At 33.0% G+C, this 12,498-nt stretch overlaps 1 protein-coding gene across 4 annotated transcripts in view; it reads right to left on the reverse strand.

Annotated features, from left to right (window-relative positions):
* The window catches only part of LOC121379375 (zinc finger MIZ domain-containing protein 1-like), a 241,183-nt gene that overhangs the window by 192,545 nt on the left and 36,140 nt on the right, over positions 1-12,498 (reverse strand). For all 4 annotated transcript variants that reach the window (XM_041507961.1, XM_041507963.1, XM_041507959.1 and 1 more), the window contains exon 2: positions 7,823-8,089. In XM_041507961.1, the coding sequence (XP_041363895.1) occupies positions 7,823-7,894 (72 nt within the window). In that variant the 5' untranslated portion in view covers positions 7,895-8,089. The remainder of the gene's footprint in view (positions 1-7,822; positions 8,090-12,498) is intronic.

Genomic DNA, 12,498 nt, shown 5'->3' on the forward strand with positions numbered 1-12,498 from the left:
GTAATAAATATCTTTTCACTTGGTTTCAGATTTTCACTTCCCAATCATGGTATGTGTTGTCCTGTCGTCAGGAAAGTGCATACGAAAAAACCTTGCTGCTAATGGAAAAATGTAGCATGTTTCCTCTAAGATTTGTACAAAACAAACTTTATAACTTGTCTTCAACATTCATATCATCATTGTAAGAGTGCAACTCATATGGAGCTGAAATAATAAAATAGGATATGTAACAGTGGGTTTCTGTTTTATAACTTGTCTTGAACATTCATATCATCATTGTAAGAGTGCAACTCATATGGAGCTGAAATAATAAGATAGGTTATGTAACGATGGGTTTCTGTTTTATAACTTGACCTGTGTCACAATTACCAGTATGTATAACTACATGTATAATCTTACTTAAGTGTCTTCCTTTTTTAATGTGTCATTAAACTGCTGTTTTTTCATTTATGCCATATGGTTCAGACATATTACTTTTAAGAACCCTTTTATATGCACATTGCTACAGAATGAACAGGACATATCCAGCCCTATCACAGAACCCCAGTCAACAGTAGCTGTAAGAGGAAATACTTCAATCAGTCCACCATAGAGGATTGATCCTGTGATCCGTGACACCTCAGACAGGTGTCTGCACCACTGACCTACATCTCATTCCACCAACAGCAGACAATGAACCCGGCAGTTAAAATATTGTAGATTAAATCTCAGCGCTAGCCATTCCGTATGGATTACACTGAATAACTTATGAAACACCGTTAATTACAGGTATGTTACCTTATGTATGAAACACTATTAAATACAGGTATGTTACCTTATGTATGAAACACTATTAAATACAGGTATGTTTCCTTATGAAACCAATGAACATTATGTTCAGTATCGCATTGTGCTCCACAATTGATGTAACAAAGGCTGTGGTATATACTGTCCTGTTTATGGGATGCTGCATATAAAAGATCCCTTGCTGCTAATTGGAAAGAGTACCCCATAGTGTGGTGGCAGCGTTTTTTCTCTCCCATTATCTGTGTGGTCCTTAACCATATAACCGTAATTAAGATATCGCTGCACAATTCTAAACATTAAATAATAGTTGTAATCCGTTTTGTTGTGGTACATGTATAAGCTCCATTGCTACAATGTTTTGTTTTTCTCTTCCTTAATTTCTGTTCTTGTATGTTGCTGTGCTATTTTCAGCATCTAATTTGTTTTACGTTTATTTCTAACTCTCTAAGAGAAGAGATTTAAATGTTTGTTTTATGTATAAAATGTATACAAATCTATAATACAACATTGTTTTTCTCTCTTGATTCCTTTTCTTTTACATTATGTATGCTGAGGTGCTTTTAGCGTATTTGTTTATTTTTCATTTCTAACTCTATAACAAACACTCTGAGTGTACTGCTGACACCACTAGAGCACATTGATTAATTGATCATCAGCTATTGTCCTCTAGTGGCCCAACAAATTGTTGTATCTCTTAAGTTCAAGGGTGATAACTCTGTAAAAAAAAAGAGGTAAATCGCCATGAAAGTCAAAGCTGATCTGTAACTGTACATGATAAAGCTATACACAACATTTCAGCTCTAAATCCTGAGACATTGCGAAAAAAATAAAATGAAAACTAATTTTCGTATCTTCTAAGTTCAAGGGCCATAAGTCCATTAATAATGAGTAAATTGCCATTAAGTCAAATTTGATCAAACTATATGCAAAATTTCAGCACAATATCTTGAGGCATTGTGCAAAAAAACATTCGAAAAATTGTAAGTGGAGAGATGGACAGACAGACAGATGGATAGACCAACCGACAGTCTGACAGACCTGCAGAGATGAAACCTATATGAAAATTATAGTTGGACCGGTAATGGACTAAACAACCGACCTCGGTGGCGTCGTGGCAGGCCATCGGTCTACAGGCTGGTAGGTACTAGGTTTGGATCCCAGTCGAGGCATGGGATTTTTAATCCAGATACCGACTCCAAACCCTGAGTGAGTGCTCCGCAAGGCTCAATGGGAAGGTGTAAACCACTTGCACTGACCAGTGTTCCATAACTGGTTCAACAAAGGCCATGGTTTGTGCTATCCTGCCAAATAAAAGATCCCTTGCTGCTAATCGGAAGAGTAGCCCATGTAGTGGCGACAGCGGGTTTCCTCTCAAAATCTGTGTGGTCCTTAACCATATGTCTGACGCCATATAACCGTAAATAAAATGTGTTGAGTGCGTCGTTAAATAAAACACTTCTTTCTTGGACTAAACGAGGAAGGTTTAAACATGTTATTGTGGTAGATGTAAACTGGTGAAGAGTATACACCTCATGCATAAGACATGGATGCGAAGAGCACCGTTAGCCAGCAACATGATTAACAAGTTATTGACAGCCACCGACGAGTCTCACACAACAAATAATTAATCTCAGATCAAACTGAAAAGCACCAGTCTACAAATTAATTGTTGTTCGTCAGCCAAGTTCCATTAAGCTAACAGTCTATGCCTGGAGTGTCAACTTCACTCTCATGGTGTCTGGAGCAATATTGTTTTATAGTTATTACACCATATTGTTTAAAATCATCACACCAAATTGTTCTTAATAAGTATTATACACCATATTGTTTAAATAATGATTACACCAGATTAGTTTATAATAATAATTACCCCAATTTGTTTCAAATAACTATTATACCATATTATTTTTGATAATGATTATACACCATATTGTTTTTAATAATGATTATAACATATTGTGTTAGTAATGGTTACACCACATTGTTAATAGCTATTACATTGTATTATTTTTAATAATTATCATATGGTATTATTTGAATAATTATTACACCATATTGTTTTTAATAATGATTATACCATATTGTTTTTAACAATAATTATACCATGTTATAATAATTACACCATACACTTTTATAATCATTACACAATATTGTTTTAATAATTATTACATCATATTGTTTTTAATAATGATTACACCATACTGTTTTTAATAATTATTGTGTCATTGTTTTAAAAATTATTACACCATATTATTTTATATAATAATTAGATCATATTGTTTTAATAATGATTACACCACATTGTGATTAAAGTCTCAATGGAAATCTGGGTGCTGAGTAACAATTAGTAACAATATATAATATGATAATTGTTAGTATTTTAAAAAATAGAATCTAAAAATATGCATTAAAAATAAAATAATACCATAATCTAGTATTTTAAAAGAGAGAGAGAGAGAGAGAGAGAGAGAGAGAGAGAGAGAGAGAGAGAGAGTGAGAGAGATAGAGACAGCGAGACAGAGACAGAGACAGAGACAGAGACAGAGACAGGGACAGAGACAGAGACAGAGACAGAGACAGAGACAGAGACAGAGACAGAGACAGAGACAGAGACAGAGAGAGAGAGAGAGAGAGAGAGAGAGAGAGCGAGCGAGCAGCATTCATAAAGTTGAGAATTAGTGCTCAACGACCGACATAACAAAAACCATGGTTTATGCTGTCCTGTCTGAGAGAAACTCACAAATATGTTTAGAAAGAGTTTTCTCTTGTTTAACTTAGTGCATTTATCTGACAGGTTAATACAGGTTAATCCAGTATTTAAATTAGTAAATACAGGTTAACGGGTCTTCCAATATTTTAAAATTAATTGACATTTTAAAATGCTTTTACTTTCAAGATTTAAACTGATACATGCTGGTTATCATAGAATTTAATTTGCTTAAATTTAATTAACAAGGTTTTTTGTTTCTTTTTTAAGACCGTTTTGTTAAATATATACATGTCCTGTCAGCAGATACATCACTTAAAGTGTATGTTTATCTCATCAGAAGTCTTCTAATAGGTGTTTTCTTTCGTTATCGGGCTTGTTTTTCAACGACTTTGTAAACAAGACAGATCCTCCACTGAAAACTAACAAGCAGGACCTATCCATGGCAATAAAGATAGCCGGCAGAGGAGTCTTCCCCAACACCATCCATACACAGTCGACAAGTCCAACACTGACAGAATATTTATAGACAAAATCTTGCTAACTATTTCAGCAAACATATCTTATTATTGTAGTAAGAAGGGAAAAGGCGCATGAGGAGGGAAGATGTGTGCGTGTTGCCGGTGTTGAAGTGAACTATGCGAGCTATTCTCAGTTCGAATTGGCGTTCACAACACCAGCATACCACCCAACGACGAGCTGTTGATGTAGGGGAGTATCTGATGGCGATCTGCAACTGTTAACACTGTGTTAGTGTTGCTTACCTGCTCACTGCAGCAAATTGCAGGTGATCAGCTCATCTGCAGAAGGTAATCATGCAGAGGTAATCATGTCCAGGTAAACACGAGGCGTGTAGCCAAAAACATCTACACAGGTCAGAGGGGGAACACAGAAATGAATGTTTGTCATTGTACAATCACAAGCATGTGCAGGAGGGTCGAAACTGTGGCATGCAAAGTTTTTAAAGGGTGGGATGTGGTGTGAGTTATGCTGTCTAAATGTATTTAAAAGAATAATTCTTTAAGCGGGGGAGGGGGGTTATGGGAATATTGTTTGTCATTGCATTCTACGGTGTTTGTGCAGGACATTATGCAGGGGGACTAGATTGTGGTAAGCAAAAGTTTTAGTCGGGTTCGAGTCATGCTCCATCAAAAAATATATATTAAGAGTAAGTGATTTTGACCCTCAAACCTACCTGTGGATATGTACCAGCACGCTACATCAATTCTGTGCTGTATTTGTATTGAGAGAAAGGAATAGGTCTTTAACAGCATCACAAGACATTTTAACCTTCGACTAGTTGGTATGTAACATAATACACGATGTATGCTTATTTCAACATTTTGTCGGGGGGGGGGGGGGGGGGGGGGGGGGAGACTTGCTGCCATCACACAGACAATTAGTAATTTAATGAACATCTATAGGTGCAACTATAAACCACGTTTTACCGACCTATGACTTACTGATTGTGAGAAATTTATCTAAAAGTAACACTTTAAAGTTAAACTTCACCACTGCAGAGACAAAAAAAAAAAACCTAAAAACTAAAAACAAACAAACAAGCAAAGGATATTTTAGTTTTATATCCATTTTCCCATATGCAAGACAGCACATATCACAGTCTTTGACATCCAATAGCTGACAATTAATCAAATAATTTAAATAAAATGGAAAATCAGCCCCTCTAAATTTCTAGCATATTTGTAACACTTTGTTTTAAACCTTAGAGAAGAAACCCATGTTGGCTACATTTAATTCATAAAAAGGTCTTTTATATGAATATTTACACAGACAGGTCATCACATACCATAGATTTTATGTACCAGTTGCGAATCAGTGGTTATATAATATTCTGTAAAAAGGTCTTTTTAACAGCTAAAATTATGCTTTAAATAAAAACGTGTTTAGAACATTAGTGTTTCTATATCCAATGTGTTTCTGATAGTCATAATGACTTTATTTATTAATCTTTCTATTAGCTTAAACATCGTTATATTTTCTAATAAATGGATTTTCATATTAATGAATTTATTGGTAAATAAAATCTAGTTTAGATTACTACAAACAATGTAACGACCAGAAACACATAGAATAACAGACACCAATATTCTACTGAAGAAAATACATTGTATGTGTAATAGCAGTCATTAAAAAGGCTCTACTAGTCGATAATATGTTAAACAGCAGCAAACTGTGGAACAGTAACTGTAAAATGTTATTAATACATGTTGTATTATAATATTTTATAGTCCGTGCCACAAGGAAGACTTTTTTTTTCATATTATGAAAGTTACTACAAGTTATTTATTTGTGAGTTGATTGTTTTCTAAATTGCACACAAAAATAGTTGGGTTTTTTTTTTATATATATCCAAAACACTTTTACTTTTCTTCTTGTGACAAACCAAACTGAAATTACTTACAAAAAGCATTTTTGTAGAAGGATGGGACTATATAGAAACTTGATAGACTGATACTAGCAGTTTTAACAACCTCGTTTCACACTACTACCCACTTTTTATGTACAACTTGTTTTACTTAAACAATTGTCATGGAAAAAATAAATGTTTGGTTTTCAACTCATTGTTTTTTTAAATTTTAATTGCTCACTGTCTATTTTCATCTTGCCATCTTTGAAAATAATTGGAGCCCAAACACCAACAATAGTGCAAAATTAATGTGAACGTGTAACACGTGCTACAAATGTAAGAGTGCTGGCTATTTTAAATTGGCAGCTATAAATGAAATACACAACTATTAATAAGAATTCATTCTCCCACTCTGTATTTTGGCATCAGTGAGCTTCCTGAAATAACTTGTTTTGGTGACAAAGTTTTATTAATCAGAATCATTTTACAATGACATGTAACTCAACACAGTCTCTTTAAAAAAGAATCAACCAAATGTGTTAAATAAACATAAAATTAATTCATTTCTCAAAAAAAGACAAACCCACACATTTCTTATTTTTGTTTCAGTTGTTTGAGATCATAACTGTGCATATCGGCCGATCAAAACAAGGGGAGACATATTTCAAAATGTTTGAGCTGTCTGTCTGGTGAATATTTCAAGATGGCAAATTGCCTCGCCTAATAGAGTTTTTCAAAGCAATCAAAATAGCCCTGTCGGCTAATAAGCCATCATGTATCCTGGGAGACAATGGTTTAATCAAACTAATGCACATTTATTTGTATTTTTGCATCACCCTTGAGATAACAGCCAAACACAAGATGTGGACGAGAAATCAATCACCAATAGTCTTTCTTGATGTAAGTGACAAGTCATCATTTATTGATAATAGTTACTACACAACCACATTACAAAATATCTTTCAACACAGGCTATTCAGTGCAAAGCAATATATTATTATTATTATTATAACACATATTTGATTCATATACATCTATCTCAATTCCTATTTCTTAGCTTTTTTTGGAGGTTCATATGTACATCTGAATGACAAAACCATAACACGTAATAAAGGCCGTATCTCGGTACAATGCAGAGTCAAATGGGAATTTGAAAAATAGTGGACGATTCCATGAATCTCTATCCAGTGCCTCATCCATATGAGGACATTGTTAAAATAGTGGAAGATTCCATGAATCTCTATCCAGTGCCTCATCCATACGAGGACATTGTTAAAATAGTGGATGATTCCATGAATCTCTATCCAGTGCCTTATCCATACGAGGACATTGTTAAAATAGTGGATGATTCCATGAATCTCTATCCAGTGCCTTATCCATACGAGGACATTGTTAAAATAGTGGATGATTCCATGAATCTCTATCCAGTGCCTTATCCATACGAGGACATTGTTAAAATAGTGGATGATTCCATGAATCTCTATCCAGTGCCTTATCCATACGAGGACATTGTTAAAAGTTTTAATGAAAGGGTTGCTTTACATAGATTATACATAGCTAACAGGAAATAGCAGACACGTAGCATGGATGGCTACAAAAGACAAGGACTGGTTGGCAGAGATGGACAGCAAAAGAAGTCAAAAGATGGGAGAAGCTGCCAAATCAGTAAGAAATAATAAAGTTTGTTTTGTTTAATGGCACTACTAGAGCACATTAATTTATTAAGTATTAGCTATTGGATGTCAACCATATGGTAATTTTAACAGTCATAGAGAGGAAACCCGCTACATTTTTCCTTTAGTAGCAAGCGATCTTTTATATGCACCATCCCAAAGACAGGATAGCACATGTCACGGCTTTTGATATACCAGTCTTGATGCACTGGCTGGAATGAGAAATAGCCCAATACCTGTTTTATACAAAGTTGACCTAAGATATATGTGATAATGAATAAAAGTTACCTGTTTTATACACAGCAGACGGTCATTGGTCTGGGTGATATGCCTATCCATGTCATTATGCATCAAAGTCATTTTTGCAGTTTCGAGCCTTCACATCCTAATGCAAAAGCTCACTGGCTGGTAGTCCTTTGGAATCACATATTAATGTAACAAGGTCCCTGATTGGTCCATTGTAGTTATTACACAAAAAGGAGCAAACACATTTCTTCATTTGTAGCTGGCTAGTACTAATAAATATCCAACTTCATTCAGATAAGAACTCAACATCTAAAAAAGATAGAAAGAAAACAGCATGACTACAGTGTAGAGTATACACATTTAAAACATTTAGTAAAAACTAACACAAAAACAAATACTGCATATAACAAATAAAACTATATAATACAATAACATATAGGAAATATTTGACATCATAAATTAAATGATCACAGGATTTTACAGTATTATGTTTACTATGTTTTCTTAATTGAAATACCAGCAGAACAAATGTGCAATATATATTTTTCAAAACTGTTATGTGTGGTATTATACATATGGTCCCTACATACATGTATTTAACCCCTAAAAGCAGCAAAGAAGACATAAGTAAAGGGAAGGTGAAGAAAAGTGAAGGAAATGTAGAAGTTAAACAGTTTATTCAAAAATTCAATTGACTTTTTAAGTTTTTATAACATAATTGACTTTTTAAGATTTAATAACATAACTGACTTTTTAAGATTTAATAACATAACGGACATTTTAAGATTTAATAACATAACTGACTTTTTAAGATTTAATAACATAACTGACTTTTTAAGATTTTATAACATAACTGACTTTTTAAGATTTAATAACATAACTGACTTTTTAAGATTTTATAACACAACTGACTTTTTAAGATTTTATAACATAACTTTATACGTATGTTTGTTATTAAAGAAATACCACTCCATTACATGTTATTTATAAGGTTGTCTTAACGCTATACCTCTGTTCATATTAAATAAATAGCAAATATTACATTAATGCTATCAGATTTGAACCTATCAATTTTTATTGTCAAAATAATGACACACCTGTTAAAATATGAATAAAAAATGCACACGTACGGAAATACTTAAACTCCTTTGATCCTTTTTCATTGATCAATGAGCTATAACTAAAGTATGAATAAAATCTAATTACAATTCTCGAGTCGATACTATTTACTTGAAGTAAATAAGCACATAAAACAAGATATCTGCACATTTCACAGGTCAGGTAGTGACAAGAATAAAAATGACACTATTAACATACACAGAACTGCCTAGTTACTTTAATATGACAAATAACATGTTTTTGTTTTCTTACCCACTGTATTCGTAAACAAAAGTTTACATGCTGAAGTATAATGACTGAAACCCTGAAGGTCAAACTTTCGTGTACAGCTCAACAATAGCTTTCACAATAATAGTGTATTCTACAATAATAGTGTATTCTACAATAATAGTGTTTTCTTCAATAACAGTACACAATACAACACACTAGATCCATATGCTTTGAATGAACACTTGTTATGATTGTCACAAGCCTGGCAAACCAAATTAATACAATTTTTAAGTGAATAAGATGTTTCGTGAGCACATCAAACTGTCTTTTAAACATGAATATTAAGAACATCATGTGTAAACATAACTAAACACTTTTTCAAAATAAACATTTCACACACATTAAATAAGTCTGGGGTAAAAAAAATTGCTTGATAGTGGTTGCTGTCTTTTTCTTTGTTTTTTGGAAAGGGTTGTTTTGTGTTATTGTGGTTGTTTTTGTTGTTGTTTTTTAGGGCAGGGTGGTCATTTAAACAAAAAAAATTATAGATTTGAAATATAAAATTTATGATTAATGTAGTTGTCAGTGAAATATAAACATTAAATAAATTATAAATTAAATTGAAAAAATTGACTGAGTTTTAATTTCTTTAAGAGATATTACTATGACTGGATGTTCATTAATTTAACATTTATAAAAAGTATGTGAGAAATGCAGCCAAAAGCAAAAACTTAATATAGAACTAAATGTAAAAAGCTAGACCATTCATTACCACTAACATTTTCACCTTTTAATTTTACCAAATAAAACAAAATATTAACTGTAATTAATCAATTCTTATGTTATATGCTTATATTACAGTAACAAAAGTGGCAAGTGAAAAGTGAAAAGTCAATTACCCTAAAAACACCAAAAGAAAAATTAAAATGTAATATAAAAATAAATATTTCACAAAATTTTATTGACACATTAATATTTCATTAACTTTCCATACTATTTACTCATCAAATTTTGTCCTATCACATTCAGAAAGAGAGCCATAACTATCAACATATATTCCATTTATCATGCTGTCACATTCTGCAACAGATGTATTATATATGTGTTCCATTTAATTATAATAATTTAGTTATTCATTACCTTCTCTCACAACAGATGTATTATCTTTCCACTAAATCATCCAAAGCCACCATATACACAAGCACTATAAAATATGCGATAAAACGTACCACTAACAGTTGATGGATTTGTGTATTTAGTGATAAATAAACGTAACAAAACAGTCATTGAAGATTGCCAGTTTACATCATGGGCAGGTACAAGCAGTAGAAGTGTAAGTGATTTACAATTAGTGATCTATCTTGTGTGATAGCCGCCGCTGCCGCAGCAACATGTGGAAGAGACCCAGCACCAACATTGAGAACACCATTGTCGGGGATAAATACATTATTGATCACTAGGGTTTCAGCACACTTTTAGGCTCGCAGTAAATGAAACTAGAACATTATTTCCACAAACATATCTGTTTATATTGCTAGCATCATAGCGAACATCTCGGTTTAAGACACACACAATCAGACAAAATATTAACCCATTCAGTGCCAGGTACATCGATTTGAATTAACACATACCAAGTATATTCATTTTAATACAGATCTAATTATCAGACAAAATATTAACCCATTCGGTGCCAGGTACATCGATTTGAATTAATACATACTAAGTATATTCATTTTAATACAGATCTAATGATCAAACAAAATATTAACTCTTTCAGTACCAAGTGCATACATTTTAATAATCATTCAAAATATTAACCTATATAATGTCTATTCATTTTAATAATCAGTCAATATATTAACCTATATAATATCAAGCAATTAATCACAATATGATGATTACCTTATCAGTCAAAATATTAACCCATTCAGTGCCAAATACATTAATTTTAATACGAATCCTATTAACATGTTAAGAGATTTGGGTTTTTAACACTAACTTTATGTAAGAGGACTTTTCATAACACAATATATTAACCTATATAATATCAAGCAATTAATCACAATATGATGATTACCTTATCAGTCAAACTATTAACCCATTCAGTGCCAAATACATTAATTTTAATACGAATCCTATTAACATGTTAAGAGATTTGGGTTTTTAACACTAACTTTATGTAAGAGGACTTTTCATAACACTAAGACATAAAAATACTGCCATCAATAAGAAACAAGAAAGAAAGAAAGAAATGTTTTATTTAATGACACACTCAACACATTTTATCTATGGTTATATGGCGTCAAACATATGGTTATAGACCACACAGATAATGAGAGATGAAACCCGCTGTTGCCACTTCATGGGCTACTCTTTTCGATTAGCAGCAAGGGATCTTTTATATGCACCATCCCACAGACAGGGTAGTACATACCATGGCCTTTGATATACCAGTCGTGGTGCATTGGCTGGAACGAGAAATAGCCCAATGGGCCCATCACATCGAGCGAGCGCTGTACCACTGGGCTACATCCCAAACACTAATACACAAAAACAACTGAAGTGATCACTGAACTATCCCATTGATTGGATTTAATTCTGCATCAACAATGTTAACATTTGTTTTATTTAATAACACCATTAAAGCACATATATTTATTATTTATTTATTTATTAATCTTCAGCCATTGAATGTTAAACGTTTGACAAGTTTGACTTGCAATCTTCAGAGGAAACCTGTTACATTTTTCAGTTATCAGCAAGGGATCTTTTATATGTCCACAGACAAGACAGCAGACACCATAGTCTTTGATATTCTAGTTGTGGAGCACTAATTGGGAGAGGAAAAACAAATCGGAGAATTGCTGCACCAAGTAGGTTTGATCCTGTAGTGAAAGCACGTCAGGTGAAGATTCTACCAAAGGAGTTGAATCTATCACTTCTGCTTCAACAAAGATAAAGTTTGTTTTGTTTAACGACACCACTAGAGCACATTGATTTGTTAATCATCGGCTACTGGATGTCAAACATTTGGCTATTTTGACATATAGACTTACAGAGAAAATGCGATGCATTAGTAGCAAGGGATCTTTTATATGTGTCATCCCACAGACGGGATAGCACATACCACGGCCTTTGATATACCAGTCATGGTGCACTGGATGGAATGAGAAATAACCCAATGGACCCACCAATGAGGATCGATCCACAGAAAATGGATTGTCTAGAAAACTAATTATAGACAAGAACACAAAAAATTGTCTAGAAAACCTGATAGCAGACAGGATTGAAAAACAAATTGACTATCTAGAAAGATAATAATAACCAAGGGCAGATGTTCTAGAAAAAAAAAAAAAAAAAAAATGTCTTTCTAGAAAACTGCTAACAAA

The sequence above is a fragment of the Gigantopelta aegis genome, chromosome 8 (genome assembly GCF_016097555.1).
Source record: "Gigantopelta aegis isolate Gae_Host chromosome 8, Gae_host_genome, whole genome shotgun sequence".
NCBI classification, from domain to species: domain Eukaryota; kingdom Metazoa; phylum Mollusca; class Gastropoda; order Neomphalida; family Peltospiridae; genus Gigantopelta; species Gigantopelta aegis.